The sequence below is a fragment of the Channa argus genome, chromosome 24, assembly GCF_033026475.1.
Source record: "Channa argus isolate prfri chromosome 24, Channa argus male v1.0, whole genome shotgun sequence".
In the NCBI taxonomy this organism is placed as follows: domain Eukaryota; kingdom Metazoa; phylum Chordata; class Actinopteri; order Anabantiformes; family Channidae; genus Channa; species Channa argus.
The window spans coordinates 9,563,268-9,589,559 of record NC_090220.1 but is presented as its reverse complement, the minus strand read 5'-3'; the positions used below and the strand labels follow the sequence as shown (position 1 = coordinate 9,589,559).

At 36.2% G+C, this 26,292-nt stretch overlaps 2 protein-coding genes across 38 annotated transcripts in view; both read left to right on the top strand.

Moving 5' to 3' along the window:
* The window catches only part of dlg2 (discs, large homolog 2 (Drosophila)), a 232,740-nt gene extending 222,388 nt beyond the window's left edge, over window positions 1-10,352 (top strand). For 26 of the 30 annotated variants that reach the window (XM_067494167.1, XM_067494164.1, XM_067494163.1 and 23 more), the window contains 6 exons: window positions 2,122-2,172; window positions 3,028-3,129; window positions 5,804-5,976; window positions 6,214-6,323; window positions 6,955-7,046; window positions 7,823-10,352. In XM_067494167.1, the coding sequence (XP_067350268.1) occupies window positions 2,122-2,172; window positions 3,028-3,129; window positions 5,804-5,976; window positions 6,214-6,323; window positions 6,955-7,046; window positions 7,823-7,929 (635 nt within the window). In that variant the 3' untranslated portion in view covers window positions 7,930-10,352. Of the gene's footprint in view, window positions 1-400; window positions 447-2,121; window positions 2,173-3,027; window positions 3,130-5,803; window positions 5,977-6,213; window positions 6,324-6,954; window positions 7,047-7,822 lie in introns of those variants that run through there. The other 4 variants (XM_067494182.1, XM_067494157.1, XM_067494184.1 and 1 more) reach the window with 2 other exon arrangements.
* A 10,412-nt stretch (window positions 10,353-20,764) lies between these two features.
* Window positions 20,765-26,292, top strand: part of LOC137109292 (HMG box transcription factor BBX) — a 29,224-nt gene continuing 23,696 nt past the window's right edge. For 4 of the 8 annotated variants that reach the window (XM_067494909.1, XM_067494908.1, XM_067494907.1 and 1 more), the window contains exons 1-2: window positions 21,911-21,989; window positions 23,323-23,400. The gene's annotated coding sequence lies outside the window, so the exon portion shown is untranslated. Of the gene's footprint in view, window positions 20,884-21,855; window positions 21,990-23,322; window positions 23,401-26,292 lie in introns of those variants that run through there. The other 4 variants (XM_067494902.1, XM_067494901.1, XM_067494905.1 and 1 more) reach the window with 4 other exon arrangements.

Here is a 26,292-nt window from a genome sequence, read left to right as displayed (position 1 = left end):
ACAGGTGGATTTCAAAAGTAGAGGCTCTGTGGAGGCCTCCCCTGCTTCCATGACCGCTACTGTCGTCTTTGTTTTCTCTCTTATTCTGTTCGATGACAGAGATATTGTGGCTCAGATGCTGATCAGCCAGCAGGCGAGAAACCGGGTCGGTGCAGTTTATTTCCCAAATGGTGACATTCTATGACCCACTTTTCTATTAGAGAGAATATGTCTTCATTCTAAACCAGCCCTAGAGTTATCATATTGTATTTGGTTCCCCCTGCTGGATGCTCAGTGTCTAGACAAAAACATCTGTGGGCCCACAGCTCGTTCCTTTCTCTGCCTCCAACTTTTTGCTTATGTTGCGGCTTTCGTCCTTCCTGTCTTTCTTCTGTTCTGGCTTTCTATGGACGGCCAATAGGACATCCTGGGGATAGGTGATGATGGGTATGGGACAAAGACATTCAGTAAGTTGGTCCAGGAATGATTCCTCATATCTTTTTAACATGACCCACACACACCACCAACAAAAACAACAAGCTCATTGTCAGATGTTGTGTCTAAATATGTTTCTCTTGCCTGTATTGTTGCATGCTGCACTTATTGCATTATCCGCATGTCTTAAACTCTGTTTTAAGGTTTACTAAACTCACAGTGGGTATATTAAATAGACAAATGAAAGAAATCATGTCAGGATTCCTGCAGTTGCCGTTTTACTTTGCTTGTTAAACAGCACTAATCTTATGACTCTCATATACTTACAAGAAGCTGGATCAAGTCAGCTTATCTTCTAGTTTTACTTAATTTTAAATATTATTATTTAATATATTTATTTAATTAAAAATATATTTTTGTTATTTTCTGTGGCGAATTCGTGTTCCTTTAGACACTTCTTGCTGCGAGATCAAGCCTGTAAAGATTGCAGCCTCAGATACATGTTACCACAGCTACTACCAACCACCTGCAGGGTTCCACACTGTAGTTAACGAGACAACAGGGTGTTTCTTATTATAGAGCCTCCCAGACTTGCTGTATATTTTGCATCTTGAATAGATTTTTTTTACATGTAAACTTTTTACTAATAGATTTGGGTTATGTTTAATGCATGTATGCCACTTGCTTAAAGTGGTAAAAAGTTTAGTCTTTGCTTCTGAGAGTGTCAGTTTGAACAATGATTTTAGAGCATGTCACGTTATGTCTTGTTTGGTTTTTAAGTTTTGTTGTAATGTGTCATTTACAGTTGGAGTGAGTGTTTCAGTCACTAGGACATAGCCATACCCCACTCTATACAGAGGTTTTACCAACACTGGCTGAATGTCATATGTAGTTGATTTTTGACATGAAAAGAAGTAAATGCAAGTCCTGCAGCAGTATGAGTCATTACAGAAAGGTAGCTTTTTCCTCTCTATCGCGGTAATTTATGCTCTTTACCAGATACCTAGTAGAGTACCCAAAGCTTTTGCGCATGCCGCATATACTAACATACTTACTCTGGTAAGTTGGTGAAATATGTTTATTTTTCCATTATTTCATGTTTGCTGTTATTTGCATTTGCTCTTTTTATTTCTAAAATCAACAATTTTTTACATTTGCCAAACAACCTTTTACCTGTTCCTCAGGAATATATTAGAATTTTTGTCCAAGAGCTTTTACGATAACCCGACAACAGCATTTGTCACTGAAATCATATCAAATGTTCTTAACGAGAAGAAAAAAAAAGAACAAGAAAAAAGTTTAAAAAATTTAAAATCATTTACAAAATTTCTACACAGTGAAGTAATAAAAAATATCACCTGTGGAAGGTCAATATACTGTGACTGAATCTTTGCCTTTTATATTTAACATCATGACTTGAATCGTGTTGTGAAAGCTAGTAAATTACTTTATGGAATGCCATTTAATTCTAAGACCATATGATTCATTCATTTAGCATGAGTTGCATACTGCCCATACAGTTTGACTATGGCCTAGTCAACTTTTATGTGCAACATGCAGTAAGTTGAATAAGCCAAATATATTAAGTTTTGTGACAAACTGTATGTTGCCATGCATGAAGCCAAATCCACAATGCTGTTACAGTAATAACAGTAAGGAGTATTAGTCCAAATAACTTCATAGTGTTTTCTTATATGTACCCACCAGGAAGTCAAGAGGATGCAATTCTTTCTTATGAGTCTGTGATCCGCCAAGAAAGTAAGTCCTCATTTCTCAGGAAATGTGTTAAAGTTTCAACATGTGAACCAGATTTTACTCATGAGCTTCATACTTCGATTGCTCACATAAACGGTACATTACATATGTACCTTTCAAACAACCATGGTAAATAAGGAATATTAACAAAGTTTAAGCTATGGCTTTGTTGTTACGCAGAAAATTGTCCAGACACACTAATGTATGTAATGCACGGAATTGAACCTTACGCCTTCTGACCAATCAGAGAAGAGCAACAATTTCTGCTTGATTAGTATGTTTTGTAGCATTTATATTAATTGTAATTTTAAGGGCTGTGGAGAGTGTGGTTGGGTGTAATGATTGAGGTTAATCTGTTTAAGTGAGGAGAGATTCTAGCTTAAGTTCCTAGGTTCTAGCTTAAGCATGCTTCAACTTTAAAATTGTTAAAACACACATTCCTATTATGAGTCCTTATGGTAGGAGGATTAAATATGGATGCATACAGTTGTTAGGAGATAAATTGAGTAGTTTTGAATTAAAAGTTTTACCACAGGCCCTTTACTTTTTTATTTGTAGTGATTATTTTTCATGATAGCAAATCAAACTTCTGTAACCACAGGATTTCCAGGTATCACAGTGAGAAGACTTTTACTAGTTTAAGTGTTGCCACCCATCATCGTCTGTCTTACAGGAATTACTAGCTCATTACCGAAGACATAGTATATTTTTGCATTGAGGCTCTTAAAGAGAGGGATGGGTACTCAATTATTCTACATATAAACATAAAAATGACCATTTACTTAATGGTAAGTGAAACGCACGCACCAGTTTTGAGGTGTAAGAAATCAGTAAATCCGTCTTTGATATTCCTTTCAGTTAGTTATGCCAGACCTGTCATAATTCTCGGACCGATGAAGGACAGAATCAACGATGATCTGATTTCAGAGTTCCCAGAAAAGTTTGGCTCCTGTGTACCACGTAAGTGTTTATGAAATAACAGCTATAATTGTGTTGTAGCCTGATATGATATTAAAAATCTGCAGGAAGCAGTGAAATCATTGTTTGTGCTTATTTGTCAGTCATGGCTATGATCATATCCACTGTGGAGTCAGTGTCATTTATGAAGTTTCCTCCCATGCCAACATCCCCGACCCATCCCACCAGTGTCCTATCATATGCTGCATTAGCAACTCATATCACCCAGTGTTTTAGCTATGATTGACTGTGTTTTGATGAAATGGAAAGCATGACAGTATTTCATTCCACATTAAAACAACAAAATCTCTTTTCCATCTCCTTCTGAAAACTAATGACAGCTAAGGTTCAATCTACAACTGTCTTTAAAGACACATGCCTCTGGTTCCACATTGGTATATTGCTGCTAACAGCATTTGATGCCACAGTGGTGTGTGTGTTCTCGTTTGCATTAATCTGGTTGTATTTGAAATATCCCACCTGACTTAGCTACCCCTCCTGTACAGTAGCAATTGTAATAAACACCTGTCTATCAAAACTCCTCCTCCCACTTCCTGGTGGGTATAGATTCTGGGCCACTGGACATTGCAGTCACTATAAGAAAAAACTCACAAGAACGTATTAAAGTACATGAAGTAAGTGTAATATCAGCTTCTGAGTTGTAAAACATACATTCAAATAATATTAAACATGGACTGATATGTTCTACTTCTTATGTGTCAAACATGTACATGAACTAGAATGAATCAAAAATGAAACAATATTCTCAGTTACTGAAATTCCCTTATTCACAGCTCTGTATGGTTCTCCTTAGAATTCTGTCAGCAGCTGGGGGTAAACAGCAGTTCGTCTGGGCTCTGATTGATCTCAGTCATGATTTCTCCAGTTTTCCACATTCCACTGTGAAACTAGAGACTCAGCTCTCTAACACACAGTGCCAAAGACAGGATAATTTTCATGTTCTACCTAAATGCTCACTGGGATCTCTGTTTTGTGAAAGATGAATGCAAGAATGTAAGCCCACTAACCCAAACTACTAGGATCATTCCCCCCTGTGTGTTTTGTGATGTGTTCATCATCATTGATGCTGATTTTAATTTTGCATGTTTTGATTTACCTTTATCTCTTTAATTTTAATTTGCCTTTTAAACCATATAAAGCTGCTGTCAGTTCAGGGCACCAAGGTAAGTGAGCCAATTAGCTGAAATGATTCTTTCATCCTTTTTTTTTTTTTTTTTTTAGGAAATGTGTAGAATCTTAATAGTACACTTCTTACCTCCACCATTATCAGTTAATTTTTAATCCCATGAAGTTTGCTTAAAGGTGTAAAAAATGTATTCCTGCCATTTGGGTTCAGATTAGCTACTTTATTACATAAAGAAAAGCTAAGCTACTTTTTAAAATTTCATGACCTTACAAATAGAAGACATTGAAGTTGTTTCTACACTTGTTACAAAAACACTTGGCAGTTTGGGACATACCACTTTGGGAACACAAGAAGTTGTAAGGCAGGTCACATTCACAGCTGATTACCACAGCTGATCCCTGTTAAAAGGTGCTATGCTATGACAATCACAGGTTCCCCCTTTTCTATGAATATAATCAACTGACTGGAAACAAAAATTGTAAACTTTGATTATGAGTTTGTGTTCCTTTGTGTGAACTGAACTTAGATGTAGTTTTTGATGTAGAATTAGTCTGAATGTGAACTACACAAGACTGCTGATGTTATGTTGTACTGAACTGTTGACTAGAGCTTGCTCAAGGGGGATTTGTTGGGTTGCTTCTACATACTTGTGTAGTCTGGACCTTATTCTGTAAAGTGCCTTGAGATGACTTTGTTGTAAATTGGCACTATATAAATAAAGTTGAATTGAATTGAATTGAACTGAAGTAAAGTCAAAGCACTTCCAGTGAGAGATTTGCAGTGTGTTAAATGAACCTCAGGGTTAATGGTTTGATTTCCAGTTCCTCCTGATCAAATATGAAGGTGTCTTTGTGAAAGACCCTACGTTGCCTGTAGTGTGTGCTTCTTACTAGTAAGTTGCTTTGAATAAAAGTGATTAAAGATGCAAATGTACATGAAATACCATTTAAATTGATCAAGTCAATGGAAGACTAAGAACACTTTCAGATCAGACAGTATGCCTGCTGGGCAGAATGTCAAAGCTTAACTCCCAATTTAATGCAAAGAGCTTCGGCACAGTAAAGCTGGAGTAGTGACCATGAACCACTTCCAGAAACACAAAGTGAAGCTTTTGCAAAAGTTTCCATCTTAATCTCAACATAAATTTTGTGGTAAGAATTTAAAATCACTACAAATCATGTTTTTAAGCTACCAAAAAGAAAGTGACTTTTGGATTTAGGATGTTACTATAAGCAACTGATTAAACTCTGGATTGGCTCCAAATTGATGTCAGTGATACCATCCTATTTTGGTTGAAAGTAGATTCATGGGAACATTCAATGTTAAATTTAAGGAACAGGTGTACTTGTGGTACAGTTGTCGATCACTGTTTTGTTTGTGATAATTAGAAAAACATGGCAACTAATGCAGAGTGTTTCTAATTTTGTGTAGCACTTTTAACAACGGTGACGGGCTCTTTGAAATGAATGTCTGCGTGTCTCATTATGAGACATTCGTTATAAATAGTTTATTTTCCTCCTTGCACGAAAGATACCACCCGGCAAAAGAGGGACTACGAGGTGGATGGACGAGACTACCACTTTGTGATGTCCAGAGAGCAAATGGAGAAAGACATTCAAGAGCACAAGTTCATTGAAGCAGGACAGTACAACGATAATCTGTATGGAACAAGTGTCCAGTCTGTGAAATATGTGGCTGAAAGGGTGAGACTCATTATCCGTTTATATACAGTAAGCTGGATTTTCTGTTGAATGTGCAGTGCTTGTAGTGTAACAAAGTGAAATATATTTGCCATATATTAGGATAAAGTTAGGCTTCCTCATTTATCACCTCACAAGATTTTTTGTGAGGTGAGATATATATTGCAGCATTGATATTTTAACTTGAGACAGAGGAGTGAGTGTGGTGTTACATGGTTCATCTCTTGTACACCATTCCAGGGGAAACACTGCATTCTGGATGTGTCTGGAAATGCCATTAAACGTCTACAAGTAGCACAACTATATCCCATCGCCATCTTTATAAAACCTAAGTCTATTGATTCATTAATGTGAGTATTCAGTTTGTTCACCTTTAAAAATACCTGACCCTTCCACTCACTTACATGCTACTGTACTCTGTATAATGTATTTAAAGAAAAGCTTATTGTTTGATGATTTTTGCTGTTTTTTGTTTTTTTTTATCAGAGGGTGTAGCAGTGATCACTACAAAGTGACTGCAAAAAGTATTCACCTCTGTTGGAAGAAATTACTATGACGAGTAATGAAACATTTCAAACTAAAAAGGATAAAGTCCAATTGACCGTGGCCTTTATTCTTTTTATTACATTGAGTCATGGTCTATTTCATTTTGATTTTTACACCAATCAACAGAAAAGGAGTCTTGAATGTCAAGGTGAAAACAGATCTCTAAAATAATAAAATCGAAAATAATTGTGTGAGGTTTCACCCCATTTTATATGGCTTTGGTGCAGTGACAATCTAAGGGGGTGAAAACTTTTATAGTCACTGCAAGTGGAAGCTGGCGTAAAGACAGATTACGAATAACAACACAGTAAAACAAAACCGTTAAATCTGCTGACCACTACATGAAACATTTATTGTAGGAATTCTCTTCCATAAGTGAAAATGACAAAGACAGATTCTCAGGTGTGATGTTTTGTGTCATTTCTCACTCTGCAGGGACATGAACAAGAGACTGACAGAGGAACAAGCTAAGAAGACATTTGATAGAGCTATGAAGCTGGAGCAGGAGTTTGGGGAATTCTTCACAGGTATGATAGCAATTCAAATAAAAACATGGAGTCATTTTAGCTAGATTAAGGTAAGATCATATTAAAGCCCCTTTGTGGAAATGCTTTAATGTTAAAATAGCAAAATGTAGAATATGTCAATTAAAATGTACATTTTATAAAAAATCCAAAAAATCCAGGCGATTGTTAGAGAAATTGCCAAGAAATTAGATTGTTTTTGAAAAATAGTCTTTTAATTTGATGCCAACTATTTAAAAAAAAAAGTCCGGACAGCGGCTGTTCATATTGTCATTTAAACATTCGGAGAATCCAGAGGATTTTCTATACACAATAGACAAGGCCAAAAACCATCACTGAACAGCTGGTCTTGGGGCCCTCAGTCCACAATAAAACCAGACAAATCACTGCATGGGCTCCGAAACAAATTCTGTCTACTTCCACAAATGTCAGTTACAACTCCACTATGCAAAACGAAAACAACCACATACAAACAAGATCCAGAAACATCATTTACTCATTTACAGTGGACTGAGATGGTGGAAACTGTTCTGTGGACTGCAAGTAAAAACTATTTTAGAAAATAGCAGCAGAGTGGTAAATATACTTTTGTCCAAACTTTTTTGAAATGTGTTGCTGGCATCAAATTCAGAATGTTTGTTAAAAATATTTGAACAATCACATGTTTTAGTTTTAAAAAGTGATATGTCTCTTCATATTTATACAATGCCCCTGGAACAGGGTTTTACCAATTCAATAAAATGCTTCACAGTACATAAATTGATCATTTTGCTTTGCAGCGCTGGTTCAAGGAGACACCTTAGAGGACATTTATAACCACTGCAAAGAGGTCATAGAGGAACATTCAGGACCCTATATCTGGATTCCCTCAAAGGAAAAACTATAATAACGTACCACCCTGGAGAGGAGTCCGGACTACTAGAGTAATAAGTTGTAACATATGATCATTTATGGCAATGAATATTCCTCATAATAGTCCTCCTATTGTGAATATGTTTTTTTCTTTGGTTTTGGTTTTATTTGATTTTCTTTGATTGTTTAATTTTTCACTCAACATGAATGTTCCTGAATGTAAGTGTTAGGACATTTTAAGTCTTCAAACATGAACCATTTGTATATTTGTTGATTTTCATTTTTACAAAAAAGGAAAAGGAATGTAGTGAAAAGTAAATGATTCTTGGCATGTGTCTGAGTCTGCACCGAGGAAATGTTCGGACAGGAACCTGGATGGGGTGTATACAGTGCAGATGGCTTTGCTTTGCTAACATACTGCAAACAGGAAAATATGTATTTTCAAACTGCTGCACCCTCACCTTCCCTTCACATTGCAGCTACTAGCAAATAACCACATTAAGTTTGATATTATGTCTGATTGGGCTTTGTGTTTGTTATTTTGTCCTGGAATTGCTGTATTTATTTCTGTTACGACACTGAGGATGTCTGAAGAATATATTTTATTCACTGTAAAATGTAAAATGTTTTTTTTATTTAAAAGCCAATATTATTCATACAGCTGTTGCATTGACAGTGAGAAGTAAAGGGAGTATGTTGCTTTCTGCAACAGAGATGTGATGTTATATTTTGCTATTTAAATTATAATTAAATTTAGGACACAAAAGCACAGAAATATGTATTGTTGAAACTTTGATTAAAGGGTCATTTGCAGAGCATATTTAATTTGAGTGTAGTATGTAGTGTGTTTTGAGCATGTTAACAGGTGGGAGAGATTTGAGAGGGTGGTCAGAGAATTTAATGCAACACATTTTTCTCTTTTGGAACTAACAGAAGGACAGAGAAAGGAAAGAAAAATTAGAAATGTTGCCGACAATCTCTGGTAGAAAAGATGAGAACTGTCGATTTGAGAAGGCAGATAAGTATTAATTTTTAATCAGGTAAGAACATCATGAAAAATAAAGACTAAAAAGGTAAGTTTTTAACTAAACTTTGAGGTGGACAATGACACAGATGAACAGTTTCCATCATTAATTATTAGCTTGTGAAGCCCCAGCACACATTTTGACCTCAGATTGTCTCCCAGTTGAGCTCTAGTCGATGCATAGTAACTCAAAAAAGGAATCTTTTTGGGAAGAGAAACAATTGTAAAAAATCTGCTATAACTTTTAAATATTCAGTTTATGTTCACTTAATGGGGACTGCAGATTTTTCCCCCATTATTAGTACTGAAGCATTTTCAGAGGGACTTTTTGACCAAGTGTGAATAATAGGAACAATTACAGAAAAAAAACCTCCTAAAATGTACATATGGCTATGGCTTTTTTAGAGACTTGAAATTTGCAAACTTATCCTTTAACAGTTTGGTATGAAAATGTAAAACAAAACAAAATATTAGTCCTTGGTGACCTCAGCCTAAACACCAATGTTGACTGTCTGATGGCCTATCAGCCGTCCTTGCGTGTCTGTTTTTCTCTCAGGTTCAGGCAGAAAGCTGTATGACAGCGGTCTTTCTCTAAGCTGCCATTAGAATAATAAAATCAAACCTTATCAGACGTCTCTGAACTGTTGAAGTCATCAACTGAGGCATGAGGAGAATGCTTGAGGGGATAATGAGTCTATATGAATTCGATGTGGAGAGCCAGGAGGTCTGAGTACTGCTATGTCAGATTTCTTACCATTTGTTTTTAATGAGCGTTGATGATGCTGAGCAGATGCTTAACTGACTCAGCACGATACAATATAATATAATGAATATATATGTGTAGTTTACTTACATATAACACACTTGAAACTTGGAATGAATAATGCAACCTACCAAGCTAATTTAATTTATAAACACAGTTATTGTAGTTACATTAATTGTAGTTATTTTACTTATCAATGGGATGTTTCAAAAGTGCCCTTATTCACAACCACTGTTTGATAAGGTTAATGAATACTAATTACATCAATGGATTATTGTCTGATATGGCGATGGTCAAACCTGAGAAGACTGAACCCTGACCTGCTTTGATGGACCGTTTGCTGTTTCCTGTATTACACTGATAAGAAGTACTTAAAAAACACTGCAATTCCCAAAAAAGCATGTTTCCCTTGTCCCTTAGGGTGTTTGAGGTTTGTGGCAAAGCAAATATTTGTTAGCATTGACTGTATGTGTAGATCAACATTAGTTTCCTTTTATTTTTTACAATGTGTTTCACTATATCTGCCATCATTCTTTTGCAGATTTTCCATAACATAATGGTCACCACTTGCCTTAACAGAGCAGGTTTACTGTATATCAAAGATGAAAGCTTAGAATTGTACTTTACCTTGGAGAATAAACTTAAAACTAATAAACAAACAAAAAAAATATTTCAGCCTCTACATTTCAGTGAAAGAAGTCTTAATCAAATCTAAGTTCTATGCCATTATTCTGACGATACTGACAAAGTTAAAAGCTGAGAGATATTTTATATTTTGTAATATGTGAAAGATTTGCATTTCTGTGGCACCAACAACACTTTATTTGGTGAGAGATGAGACCATATTTTGACCCTTGTTTTTCAAGTGTTATTGGCCAATAATATGATGATATGTAATAGAGAATATATCTTTATATACTTGCTTGATAATAATTCTGAACTTAATACTGAACTTCCGAAGTCATAATGAACATTGTTAAACAGGAGCTTTTTCAGGCTATTGGGAACTTTTTTGTGAAAATGTAGAGGATCTCTGACCCATGCATGTCGCAACAGTCTTTGTCCTGTGGATGTGCAACATTCAACACTGAAGCATTGAGGTACTCGCTGTGTTTTAAGACATGATCAAATTACAAATTTGAATCATTCACTCAGACTTGTGTCTATTTTAAACCCAAATAAAAATGCTGTTGTAAGTGGTTGTGTCCAAGCGGTTTAGTTAATACATTTTGTACATTTTGTCCTCACTACTTTCAGTGGCAAAACCTCCCAGTTCATGGTTTACAACTACGATTTTTGTTTTTCTAGCTATGTTACTGAAGCTATAAAAATATATATCTAATTGAAATTAATCTTTTACTTGCTCTTGTTTTTTCATCACATTATTTTGAACTAAACTACTCCCCATTGCTCACAAAAGCCAACAAAGTTGACATTATCAAGATGAACTGGAACCAATTTCAGCTGTAGGCTGATTTTAACTCTGATAAGTGAACTTTTATTTCAGCAGGTGATTCCAGTTTTGCACCCAACAGGGGTTTCTCTCCAGTGGCCTGTAGGTGAGAAACAACATTTGACAAAGCATAGCCACATAAGAGAAAATACGGACAACACTGTTTGCTGCTTGAGCCATGTGAAATTTTGGGCTGCGATATAACATTGCTGTTTTTTCCATCCTCTGCATTTTTATAAGTGGGGCGGCTACTTGTCATTTAAAATTTGACTTTATTTTTTCGTGATTTTCAGGGCTTTTACAATGGATGTGTTGAATATTTTTGGTTTTTTCTAGATGTGTGTTTCTGTGTGTGTGAGTGAGTCACAAAAAGCCCTATCTGGTGGTTATCTCTCAGAAATAGACTGGGTGCCTAACTAACGAAGCAGAGTTGAGAGCTGCTTCTGGGCGCTGCAACATTTTCCAGGACATGTTATGACTAGAGTGGCAGCCATCAGCTCAGACATCAGTGTCAAAATTCAACCTGCTGGGTCTCCTATTGCTATGTTTGTATATGTTTCCAGGCCACAAAGCAAAAAAGTTCTTTTTTGTTTTTTGTTTTTTTTGTGTAACCAAAACCATGACTGCTGGTAAAAGTTTTCTTCAACATGCTAATGCTTAACTTCAATGATTTTGAATCACAGCATCATCCCTACCACAATCTGAAATAGGTTGTTTTTTTAAATGATGTTGTGGTTTTACCTGTGAACCACTGTGGGGCGACTGTGGCGCGGGAAGGTAGAGCGGTTGTCCACCAATTTCACAGTTGTTGGTTCAATCCCTGGCTCCTCCAGTCACATGTCAAAGTGTCCTTGAGCAAGACACTGAACCCCAACTTAGTCACTCCCGGTGAGTGTTGGCCAGCTGCATGGCAGCTCCCCCATCGGTGTATGAATGTGAGTGTGAATGGGTAAATAAGAAGCAGTGTAAAGCACTTTGAGTGCCAATAGGTAGAAAAGCACTATATAAGTGCAAACCATTTCACTGTGCTTCCTGCTTTCTTACAATTTGGTGAAAACATTTGTAAACAAACAACTTGGACTGGTCAATGATTTTTATTTGGCTGTTAGTGATAAAATTGTTAATGTCTTCCAAATGATATGCCAATTAAAGTTAGTCTTAGAAATTTAAACTGTGAAGAAATGCAGGGATACAGCTACCATGTTACAATCTGTTTTAATATTTTTTTCAGTTGGAGTTAGAATATCTTTGATAGTTTCTTTAGTCATTAGAAAAGTTGCTCCAGTAAGACAGAGACTAAAACATTCTATATATTTCTTAAAACTAAACACACCTTCATGTAAGTACAATATCAGAATAAAAGGAGGAGATCAATGACTGCACAAAGACTTTTAGAATTTTTTTAAATGCTATTATTCTGGATACAATTCAGTTTTGTCTTTAAAGCACTGACCTTTTGTTTCTTTTAAATGCACCAAGTGAAGCTCAACATCTCACCTTGGTAGATACTTGATACTATGATGATCAACATAGATTTTGTAGGTTTGTTTATTCATTGAGGTAAATTTGTGAATAATGCTGAGATTTTATTAACACTGCTCCTATTGGAAAGTAACTATTTTGTACATACTTACTCAAGGGGGCTCATGAGAAATGCTGAGCAGGGCTTTGATTATTTCCAAAAGAAATGTGTGGGAAGATTTTCAGTCATCCAGGTAATTTTATCCCGAAGGTACTGTCCAGTGTCCATGGGTCAAATGTGTTAAAGTGTAAACAGTGGCATTAAACAGGCAGTTTAACAGCAGGTTTTACATTAATGCAAATTCACTAATGTAAAATATGGACTAGAGTAAAGACACTTGGAAAAGATTCATTGAGTTGAAATTCAGTAGCAATAGGATGTTCAAATTCTCACCTTTCAATCAATATTTCTTAGAAGAGTCCTTATTGTTCACTCCCATACTACTAGATCTTCTGGGCCAACAAAGAGAGACATAAACAGACATACAACCATCCACATTAACATTCACACCTATGGGCAATTTAGAGTCACCAGTTAACCTAACATGTCTTTGGACTGTGGGAGGAAACCCACAAAAGCACGGGGAAAAAAAACTCCACACAGATAATAGTCAACTGCACACACTAAAACCCAAAACTGTGACACCATTGACCCACCAGAGGGCAGAAATTTACCACCAATGTAAAGATGCAAATTGCATACATGGCTCATATGTTGGATCATTTTATTCAAACAATATATCTTATATCATGTACTAAAAGGCTTGATGATTCTAACTTACAGATGCATCATACAGAATGGAATTTTATTTAGGCTTTTATTAATTATATATTTTAGAGATCATTTGACCCAAGTAAAGTTCAAAATTGTGGTTTCTGAGTGAAATCTCTTAACAACTAACAAATGAGTTGCTATGTGTTGCCATAAAACACGAAGGGCTTGTACATGTTTCCCCTTGAATAGGTTGATAATCAACTGACAATTCATCCAGCAAGCATCATCAGGTTGAAATCTTATAACCCCATTTCTGAAAACTTTGGACAATTTGTAAAACCTAAATAAAAACAGAATGCAATGGTTTGCAAATCTTATCAACCCATATTTTATTCACAATAGGACATAAACAACCAGATGTTGAAACTGAGACATTTTACCATTTAATGGAAAATATTACCTTCTTTTGAATTTGATGGCAGCAACACATCTCAAAAAACTTGGAACAGGGCCAACGAAAGGCTGGAAAAGTAATTCCTGCAAATCAAAAACAAATGGAGGAGCATTTTAAAACTTAGTTTAATTACAAAAATTAGGGTAAATATAAATATATAAATATATATATTTATATATATTTTATATATATTTTTTATATATATATATATATATATATATATATATATATATATATATATATATATATATATATATATATATATATATATATATATATATATATATATAAATATAAATATATAATATCATCAAAAGATTCAGTGAATCAGGAGGAATCTCTGTGCACAAGGGGCAAACCTGAAGGTTAAAACTGGATCCCCTTGATCTTTGGGCACTGCATTAAAAACAGGTATGATTCTCTACTGAACATCACTGGATGGGCTCAGGAGCACAAATCACTGTCTGTGAACATGGTCTGCTGTGCAATCCACAAATGTAAGTTAAAGCCTTATCATGCAAAGCAATATACAATATACAATATGTGAACATGATCCAGAAACATTGCCGTGTTCTCTGGGCCAAATTGCATTTAAAATGGTCTGAGCCAAAATGGAAAACTTTTCTGTGGTCAGATGAAACAAGATTTTAAATTGTTTTTGGAAACCATGGACGCCAAGTTCTGCGGACTAAAGAGGAGAGGGAATATCCAGCTTGTTATCAGCAGACCGTTCAAAAGCCTGCATCCCTGATGGTATGGGGGCATTAGTGCCTATGGTGTTGGCAGCTTACACATCAGGAAAGGCTCCATCAATGCTGAAAAGTACAAAGAGGTTTTAGAGCAACATATGCTCCCATCCACACGTCTCTTTCAGGGAAGGCCTTGCATATTTCAGCAAGACAAGGCTAAACCACATATTGCATCCATCACAACAGCATGGCTTTGCAGGAGAAGAGTCTGGGTGCTGAACTGCTCTCCCTGAAGTCCACACCTTTCACCAATAGAAAACATTTGGCATATCATAAAACTGTGGCCACAAAGGCCCAGGATTGTTGAGCAGCTAGAATCCACCTTCAGACAAGAATGGGACAACGTTCATCACCTAAAACTCTAGCAACTGCTTTCGTCACTTTATAGACAGTTGTTAAAAGAAGAGGGGTTGGTCAACAATGGCCTGTTCAACTTTTTGAGATGTGTTGCTGCCATCAAATCCAAATTGAGCTAGTATTTTCCATAAAATGGTAAAATATTGTCAGTTTTGACATCTGATATGATGTTTATCTTCTATTATGAATAAAATATGGGTTGATAAGAGTTACAAATGATTGCATTCTTATTTTATTTATTGGCATAATAATAGGTCTTATATTTCTAGTGCCATCATTTTAAACTAAGATAATGAACATAATTAACATTATAACTGAGAGATATTAGCAAGTTAGTTATTGTGAGGATGTTAGTATGGTGAAACCATAGAGCTGCTCTCTATGGCAAGCAGTTTAACATTTTTGATATCCATAATAGCATTTCTCCCAGTCAAAATTGTACTCTCACTATAGTCATGATGGTAGTTAAAGATAACCACAATCACATATCTAGTCATAATTGTATATATCGGAAATTACTTTTGACTAGTCATATGTATTGTTGATTTTCAGATATTAAAAATTACATTATGGATAAATAGAATGTTTTTTATTTCAGATACATACAGTACATAATCTGAAAATTATCTGAAAATGACCAGAAGACCAGTACAATAAACGGAAGTACTGTATCCTAAATGATCTCGTAAAGGCAGTCGTCCACGGACCACAGGGTGAGTGGTTCGATCCCTGGCCCTGGCTATAAGTCGAAGTGTCCCTGGGCAAGACACTGAACCCTTAACAGCCCACCCCCAGCTGTGCAGTGCCGGTCCAAACCCGGTGGGGTTTGGGGAGGGTTGCATCAGGAAGGGCATCCGGCGTAAAAACTGTGCCAAATCAACATGCAGACAATGATCCGCTGTGGCGACAATATGCGTTTAAGATATCTATAATTTAATGGTAAATTAACCTTATGTGGATGCGTGTGCTTGGATTTGCGTTAGGATTTTTAAACTGAAACTGGATTTTCACTGATCACACACTTGTGATTGCCACTGTTGCCCTTTGGTGATGTACATAAGCCACTTTATCAATGAAAAGGTTAATATTTATAGCTCCATGTATTTCCTTTGCCCACAAACGGTCCAAAAGTAATGCAGATACTGCATGTCTAAATTTTAAGACATTTGATAATGTCATGATTGCAAATTAAAATCTAAAGTAAGTTTCAGATCTCATCGCAGGTTCACATCTCTGGCCGGCTGCAGCCTTTGTGTGTGGAGTTTGTAGCTCTTCCCTGTGCTTATGTGGGTTTCCTCCGAGTACTCCGGTTTCCTCCCACACTCCAAAGACATGCATGTTAGGTTAACTGGTGACTCTAAATTGCTCGTAGATGTGAATTGTTGTCTTTCTGTGCAGCTGAGATAGAGCCCCTCCGTGAAAGTAGTCAATTTCATAGACATTTCTTCACCGATTAGTTGAGCTAAGGTCTTGGGCATCAAACACGTCATCATTTCTGTCCAGGTAGTGCTTAAAGTAGCATAACCCAGTAGTTCTTTTAAGAACAGGGAGGCCTGTGGGTAAAGTAACACTATGTGCAAATTACTGTACTGTATACAGTACCATTTATCAGCCCTCACAAACTGGTAAGTTATAAGTCAGGTTAGACATTATAAAGGCCCAGGATACCTACATGTTCTCACTTGAAGGTGACCCCTGCTCATGGTCAGAGTTAGAATTGATGTACCCGTGAGCAAGGTATATCAGCACCCTAAAAACTAATGTTTTGACTCAACAACAAAAAAAAAAATTATGTAACGGTTTGCATCAAGCTTTTTGAGTTATGAAGATCTCTGGTGAAATAAAGCAGAACAAACTACATTGTTTAGAGGGAATTAGCATTTCTGCTAAAAATAAAAACATTTTTATTTACCATCTACTAAATTACTGGCATTATAAACAAATATTTTTTTAAATGGACTAATCATAAATACCAAGTTGCTCCAAATAGTTTTCCCAATTAGTTTTTCCAACCCTTCCATTGGTACAAATAAAATACATTTTACAAAGGGCACTCTGTTAATCTTATCCACTGACACAAAGCTAATGATGGTCAGTTTACAGATTCAAATAAAACCAGCACTATCTGTAGTAGGACAGAAGATTTTATCTATCTAAGTTTGTCAGCTAAAATCCTGCACTCAATCCTGCACCAAATTCAGTTTCCAAGTCCATTTTATTAAGTTACCATGACTTAAAGGTTATGCACCAATGAATGCAAACATTTGAGTTTATAGTACAGTGCAGTGTACAAAGGCACAGTATTTGGTTACATATATTTAGTTACTGTTTACCAAATCATAACTATCAAACATTAATTATGTTTCCGAATGAAGCTCTACAAAACGTGAAATCTTCCATATGTATACATCTGCAGTGTACCAGAATACCTGGAAAACAGTGTACTATTCATTAAACCGGTGACCAGGATAAACATGCATAGAGTCAAGTGTGCCACCATAAGTGTGCTTTTCAATGTTTTAATGTATGATTTTAATGGAATAAACCACATAAGACAAACATTCAAAATGTATAATGTTTGTCAACATATATCCGATTGGCATTTGTCACTTTTTACTGAAGATTTACAATCCAAACAATCAAGAGACTAATTCGGAGATTAGTCCACAATAACAATAAACATAACAATTTTTTATTCAGTGCAATAGTTTTACTTAATAATAATTAGTAATAATTGAGTATTTGTACTGTGTGCAATACTAGTGTCCTTATTTAAATAGGGAGGATAAGTCTCCCACCACTGTAGGCCTGATACATAGTTCACAATGTGCGTTTTGAGAGGCACCTAGTTGGAGGTAAAAGTATCATGGACCTTCATATGAAAAGATTAAAGTTTCCTAACTCTTAATTACAGTCTATGACACACAAATACAGTCACCTCCAAAAGCCTTTAAATGATTCGATTTAAATTAACTTGATTTGGCTGTACACTGAAGAATGAAGACGTTTGGGCTTAAAAGTTCAGAATTTTAGGTTTCATTTGATGATAATTTGATGAAAATTTGAAAATTAAAGCTTTAAAGTAAATGAAACAACATATTTGGTTGTAAATGCCTTGTTTACAACAACGACATCAAACCTGAGACTGAGATCACTATAAGTTGTTGTTTTTCATTTTGATTTGCTTTTCCTAAATTTTGCTGTAGCATCCTTTAATTGCTGTTTGAATTCATTCTCCTCTTTAGGAGGTGAAGTACATGTTTAGTTGTGTTAGAGTCTGGTGATTGATTTGTTCAGTCTAAAATCTCCCATTTTTTTTGAGTATTTTAGATCGATGATTTGCTGCAAGATGAAGCTCTTCCCAGTTACTTTTGATCTATAAATTTGCAGAAAAAATGTTTCTGTTTACCTGTGAATTCATTCTGCAGCTAGCATCATGAGTAATATCATCAAGATCAAATATAAGTGAGCCTCTCCAGACAGCAGGTTATGGCTATGACCAATGTTTGTGCTAAATGCCTAGGATGAGGTTCCCTCTTTTGTCTGATTCAGGATGGCTTGTTTTCCCCCATAGACAGCTCTCTAATTTGGATTCATCCTTATGATTTATCCTTTTTTCTAACAACAAATACAGTCTTCACAGGAAAAACCCAAGTCCCAACCAAGAGCAGGAATTTGGAACTATTTAGTGTTTGAACCTTAAACACAGGTTTCTCACAAGTTTGTAACTGAAGAGGTTAAATACGAGTTGTAATAATTGCTCATTAGAAAATATTCAGAAGAGAAGACTATAATATTCATAGGGTGTGTGGCATGAGTCTCTTAACACTCTGTGCATTAATGGGTAAATGAAACATGCATCTGTGTGCATATTGTTGTCTACTGTGCAAGAGACACGTCCAGGAAGTACAAAGGGGAGGGGTCGTAACACAGGACACACCTGGGTAACAAGAATCACTTGTCAGTCACATGTTCCAATACATTTGGAAGAAACAAAACGTAAGTCATCTGATAACAAAGGGGCTATCTTCTATGTTTTTAACAAATCAGGTTGTACATACCATCAAATACCAGACCAGAGTGCATGAGGATCCAGCCAGATCAAACCACCTTTGCTCAGCTTGAAATGCAGGACATTACTGAACCAACACACTCATACTGTACCACCATTTTACTTGCATTGCATATGAGAGAAATGACGAGATTTTGAACCAGCAGAGATAAGCCAGATTATTTAAGGTTTAAACCAACAGAAGAATCCTAGCTTCTGAAAGTTGTAAAAGAATTTATGGACTGGATTTTGTGCCATTACACCATCATTTCCTCTTTTCTATAAATGAATTTATGCAACTTCATGTTTTTCTGTCATTTGATCATTAACAGTTACCATCTTACCTCAAATATTTGTGTTTGCTGGATTATCTCACGTCACCTGTTTGCCATCTGTGGGTACATTTGGGAAATGATCAAAAAGGCCTACCTGATTCAGGTAGGCCATTTTAAGTTGTGCTAGTAAGAAAAGCAGTGCTAGTTATAATGTTTATTTTAGTTCTGTGGCTCAGGGGGTAGAGCAGTTGCCCTAGCTCCTCTGGTCAGTGTCCTTGAGCAAGAAAGACACTGAAACCCACCTGCCCCCAGTGAGTGCAGGCCAGCTGTATAGCAGCTCCCCCATCGATATGTTAGTGTGTGTGTGTGAATGAGAAGCAGTGTAAAGAGCTTTGGGTACCAGTAAAGTAGAAAAGAGCGATATAAGTACAAACCATTTACCAATCAGTCATGCAAGTGAGCCAGCATGCACAGCTTTCTTTAATGTATTGACTCACGCCTGTGCTTGTCATAGTGTATACTGTAGGACTGTATGGAGCCCCCTTGCAAACTGCAACAATCCACTGCCACAAACAAGTAGCCATATTTATAACTTAAGTAAAATAAAGGTGGAACAAAGGTAATCTACATCTATTGAAAAATATACAATGAAGACATATCACTTTTGCAAGACGATTAAAAGAGTCCAGAGCTCACAGCAAACATGTATAGCTGACAGTGGTCTAAATGTAGCGTTTTCATGTTTTATGAAACTGAGCAAAGCAATGTAACTCATTGGATCAGCTCATTAAGATCTGGGGTGAACTGTGGGGCAGGACGTACAGCAGTCGTCCACCATTTCCCCAGTTGTTGATTCGATCCCCAGCTCCTTTGGGCAAGAGATTGTTCCAATATTAGCCTCAGGTTGGCAGGTATGACCCTTTTAGTTCTTTTCCTGACTCAACATGACTATTTTCTTCTAGACAGGGCCCCTCTATTCTATGTCTTAATCGTCAAAGCTGCCAATTACTGACATATTTGAAATCATGTCTGTAAACATCTTTTTAAAAAACCTTTTATTTTTGTCCGCCATGTGTTTTTTGTCATACTTATTTGCATTAACATCACTGGCAGATTGCAGTGTGTTGTGTGTAAATTAAATTATACAACCTAAGTATCCAAGGTAAATGCTTTTACAAATCCTTTGGTTGTTACCACCCAGTCTTTTTGAGTTTCATGTGTTTAAGGTTCTGGTCTCCTCTTCCAGATTACCTGATATAATTAATCAATAAGCAGGCTGCAGCCCCCTTAACTTTCCATGTTTAAGAAAACCTACGACTCTATTATCTATTACATTATCACTATTTTGTATTATTTAGGCCTACATTTACCACACGTGACCTCAACATTAAGTTAGAGTACGTTACACTAATCTCAAAACGGTGGAATATAATGTCGATTCTTATTGGTTAAACCAACCTGTCCATCAAAAGCAGTAGCCACTCACATACAGCGTTACATGACGGGGTGGGTGTTATCAATGTGTACAGTAAGCTATGCTGCAAAACTGTTGATAATTTCACGGCTAAAGCCTTTTAAAAAGATTTAAGCAACCAGGTGTCCGTTCCCATCGCCGCTGCTGACCAGGTATGTACTGACAGGTAACTACTCTTACACATTTCCCTAACATTATTTGCGACTTAACACGCGCACAAACACCCAGGAAGCTTATAACAAGTACTCACTTAACTTAACTGAGGTACAATGTAAGCAGCGTTTAGTATGTCGTTATCGGGGTTTTGTGATGTAGCCCGTATCGTTTCGGCGACCCCTGTTAATCGGACAGTGCTGAGAGATAAAGTTAAGTCAGGGATGGTGTTAGCAAGTACAGGCCAGTCTGGGTCTGGGCACTTTGCAAACCGGGGGAGGGGAGGGATATAACTGAGATGAGAATTTTCTCCAACCTCGAAGAAAACGAAAGTGATTTCTGTTATATTATATGACTGAACAAGTGTGTATTTCCAACAGAATAAACGCAATATTGTGTTATATTTCACAGTTAAGGTCGTTTACTTTGTCGCCTTCGCCGACAGTAACATTCATCATCTAGTGAAGTGCTGCGTTTCGGTACCACTGTCAATTTACAATGAACAACAATGATGACTTCCGGTGTAAATTTTGAAAATAAAGTTCTGAATTAATGCTTGACGTATGATGGCAATTTCCTATAACTACTTTTGTGTTAACTGTATGTTTAATTTGTCCGTAATAATTCTGTACTGTTCGTGCAATAAGTTACATCGTGTGCATAAATACTACGCCTAAGGCTGAACTGCAAGACCAAGTAACAGTGATCACAACAGCCCTAGATTCACTGCTGTCTCATTTGTATTAATTGTTTAAAGCAAGTTGGACCTGGTAATAGTCTTTGAGCGTAGTCTTTGTCACTGGTAGCTGGGCATATAAACTATCGATTAACAGAGTTGGAATTCTCTGTAATGAACCAAGTTGTGCTCATTCGAGACGTACAGCTTTTAACATTATTTTTGGAGTCCCGTCCATCAAGAGCAGAAGTTTTTATTTTTGTGACAAGTGTCAGCTTTTCCGGAATGTGTTCGCCGTCTTTGTTCCGTCTTGACGCATTTGTATTTCGTACAGCTAGTGCTGAACTGTTATGATGTGTCAATAAGTTAAAAAGGTGGACGGCACCAATGATGAGAGGCCCCCTCCGATACTTGAGCAGGATATTAGAGGTATGTTGGGACATTTATGAAGATGTTCATGACAGAGAACTTGTGCTTTTATTGATTTTCTGTTCAAACTCAGTCCATTTTCTTTCTCAGTCAGTCACTCTGAAAAACTGTTATTATCGCTGCTCTGGACATGATGTCCGCCTGCTGGCTTCCTTTTGAATTTGTTTGTTTCCCATCGACATTTCATTGATAACAAGTCTAATAGACCTCACATTTTAGTCATTGTATTTGTGTTGCTTAAATATGTCTTTACTCCTGTTTGAAATCACCGTGTGAAATAAATGCCGAAGCAACTGTTTCTCAGTGAAGTGGTATGACTCCCCCCCCCCCCCCCCCCTTCCTATCCGCATCAAATACATAGCCACAAACCTGCGTTATACTAAACGAACAGTTGCGACAGCACAAACAAGTATTTTCACCACTGTTTAGTCAATGGGTTTAGTCAGCAGCTGTCCAAGAAGCTTAGACTGTTTAGAAACCATTGCATGTTAAAACCGTGACACGTCCAGTTAGCAGGCTGTAGAGCTAGCAAGCTAACTAGCTACTTTTATTCCTAGTATCAGTGCGAGGAAATGGAGCTACTGCTCAGCAAAACACTGGCCACAGATGCGTGTACCTGGATAGAAAATCCCCAGTTTAATTAATCATTGTGGATGTTTTTTATCGGAGTGGGAGACATGTCGACGACACCGCCATCGGAGAGTTTGACAGGAGTGATATATCCCCACTACTGTACTGTACTTAGGTTTTCTCCTCCAAACCAAAGCAAGATGGACTCTCATTCGGCTTGTCTGTCTTGACAGATCGGCATTTTGCGCGGCGATGAAAATGTGTGCTTAGAGGTAGGGGCGCATTAGGCATCGTTTATTATACCTGACCAAATTTAGTGCTGTTATTGTACACGAGAAGCTCGGTACAGTAGCTCGAGACTTCACTTCCAACACAGACAGTCCGATCGGGCATCAGCAGTTTCACCTGAGAACACAACTAACCCTTTGCGTAGCAAAATACTCAATGGAAATGTGCCTGTTTAATTGAGGCTAACGCTATACGTAATATTGTATGGAAAGCATCCAGTGGTCGCAGGGTTTTGGCCTACATGTTTTGGTTTTGGCCACAAGGGCGGATCGACTGCAAGATTGAAGTGATCACTGATCAGATCAGACAAAATGTCCCACTGTACTTTGACGCTGACGGGGTCTTGTGCTCTGCAGTGTCACTCACTAATGCTCTATTAAAGTTGTTTTCTTCAGCCAAGCTGATGTTGTAGGAAAACTGTTGTAAGATATGAAAGTATAACGCATGACTGAGAGCAGTGTTTTGTATTTTATAGGTCATCGTCATTGCATGACAAAGGCTGGTGCAGAATCATCTTCATCACTCATACAGCATTTCCATAGTTTTTTCTTAAGTAAGTATTCCCTGATTTCCACTTTCGTAGATACAAACACTTGCATCTAGCCTTGGCAATGTCGACAATAATGCAGTCATTAAATCATCTGTTCATTCATTGCAAAAATGCATTTGTGCCATGTTTAGTGTATGCAAACACTCTGTAAAAGAAACAAAGCAAAGTATTAATGTTCAGTAATTCAACTGACCTGTAAGTGTAACACCAAACTGTAATAGCCCTAATGATATGAGGGAATAAGGCTGCGATATTTTCTTTTACACCTATCTGTGGGTTTTACACCGTATTTACCCCAAAGTTGGAATGCTGTGTAATATGCAAATAATAACTGAATTTATGGCAACCCATGAAAACCTATATTTCATTGTAATTAGTACAACAACAAAATATCAAATGTTGAAAATTAAATATGTTATTGAGTTGTTGTTTCAAAAATCAGCCAGCAAAACCCTTTAAGAAAGCTGGGACAGCAACAAAAGAATGTAAAGATTGGTAATGATTTAGTATAACAAATAATTTGGAGATTTTATCAGCTATGGTTCATAAAATCTCTGTACACATGGGACATGTCAAAAAAACAATATTCAATGGCCGTGATCTTTGTGTTGTAAGGGGCACTGCGTTAAAAACAGACATGATTCTGTAGTGGTCAGGACATCTTTGAAACTGTATTTCAGAAAGCAAATTATAGAGTGAACTTACCTCAAAAAACCTTTATGCAGTAGGCAAATATATTCAGTGACGCATCAACAGCACCTTTCTATATAATAAGATGTGCTTTGGAGCATATTTTTACATAATAATGTAAAGGTTTTATATAGTTAGGTTTAATAAAAATGATGAAACCTGCAGTTGTATTTATAATCACAGTTTTACTAAACATCATCTGTGAAAAATGTGTTTATTTTTATTTTTATTTTTGCTGCTGAACGTTTTTATTCAGACATACATTAAGGACATGCAGTCCAGAGCAAAAATTATATTATTTCATTATTCATTAATCTACTAATCAGTTCAATCAAAAAACAAAAAAATACCCATTAGAACAAACAGACAGCCATGGAGATAGATTTAAAAAAAAAAAAAAATTTAATCAACAGGATTAAACCTTAAGATATCTGGTAGAAAAGCTTAAAAACATGATAGTTGAGAAGCTGGATCCAGTTAAAATCTTTGAAGAAAGAATGCAATATTCAATACACATCTTGATACGTAAATCACAATTCAAAACAAAAAGATTTTACTAAGTCCGTAACAATACAATACAGTACTATTCAGGGCTGTCTTGATTTGATATAATTCAGTTTTAACCAACTTTAATTTAACCTTTATTCCAACCACACATTACTCAAAGTGTTTGTGTTTTACAGTGATACATTTACTACATTCATTCAAGATCTGCACCTAACTACAGTTGTTGAAGTATTTTTAGTATTTTCTATTTTCCACAAAAATGCTATTTACTCCTCTAGTTATTGGACCGCTTCAGTTACATTTTAAATTCAGATAACTATACAAAATAAATACCCAATCAGCTAATAAATTAGGATTAATAATTTTATTATGATTATGGATTAATCACCTATCAGTATATTCAAAAAGTTTAAATCAGCTTCATCTTAACAGCTGAATCAGGGTTTTTTACACATAAATGCATCAATAATTATATTCCAGTAATGTCATATATTATCATTCTAAAATGGACAATTACACAATAAGGAACAGACTATTTTACTTTTATCAGCTTATTCTAAATTCAGTATGATGATGATACTATTTTTCTAAACGGTTATAGTTTTTTATTATTATATTTTATTATTTTTAATAAATAAATATTGATAAAACTTCAGTTGTTGGAGTTGTCTGCTAGTGTGCTCTAAAAGTAACTGCTAACACTTTTAAAATGTTAAAGTTAACTGCCTCTATCTGATCTGTTCTACTGTGACTGTTGGGCCTTTTTGGTCTGTTCCTATGTGAGTATCAGTGTTCATTACTCTTGGTAAAACTAATGCTACTCCTTTTTACACTGCTCTTGTTTTATCTCTTGTGGAGTTCAAAAAAACAAGAAGAGGAAAGTAGTGAATGCCTCATCTGGTCAGTCCGACTTAATATGTTTATTTATAAAAATGGAAAATATTCAATACGGTGCAGATTTTTTTTTTTTTTGCTTTTATCTTGGATTCTGCTCACAGTTTTCCTGTATTGTTCTGAGGTGCAGTAATGGAATATGAGTATAAGGCATTGAAGCTGTCAAGAATCTAGTTCCTAGTTAAATCAGCTGGTGGTTAATAACAACTGGTGGTTTTATTGTTGTGGTTGACGGGGGTAAGCGTGGGTACTCTGACCACTCTGCAGCTACACAACTCCATACGCCAAAGGACCTCCAAGTTTTCCCATGCTGATCTTTCTAAACCACAACATTAAAAACACCTACTGGTGATAAGTTATTATTATTGTGCAGAAAAATAAAGATTTGAATAAAGTAACTGTAATAACTTCTTTGCCATTCCAATTAGACACGCTGATCCACCTTGTAAACCTTGATGTGTGAATATCTATTCAATGGTAATCTTTATCAGTTCCTCTTATTTCTATTTCAATACCACTTTATAACCTTGTAAACCATGATAGCTTAGTTGGGGGGGTGGGGGGTCATCAAATTCAAAGTCTAAGTCACTCCCAGTAGCTATAAATGACCATCCTTTGCATCTCCTTTTCATGTTACTCATGGATCTCACAGTAGGGGCATCCTTCAAGGCAAGATAAGGTGAAACCTAGCATAGTAAATTAAGGCTAATGAATTGATGGTCAGTGGGGGATCATTTAGCTTCTTCACCCTGCTCCCATGCTCAAGTTAAATTAAAACCAAATATAGACAGAGGCTATAATTCA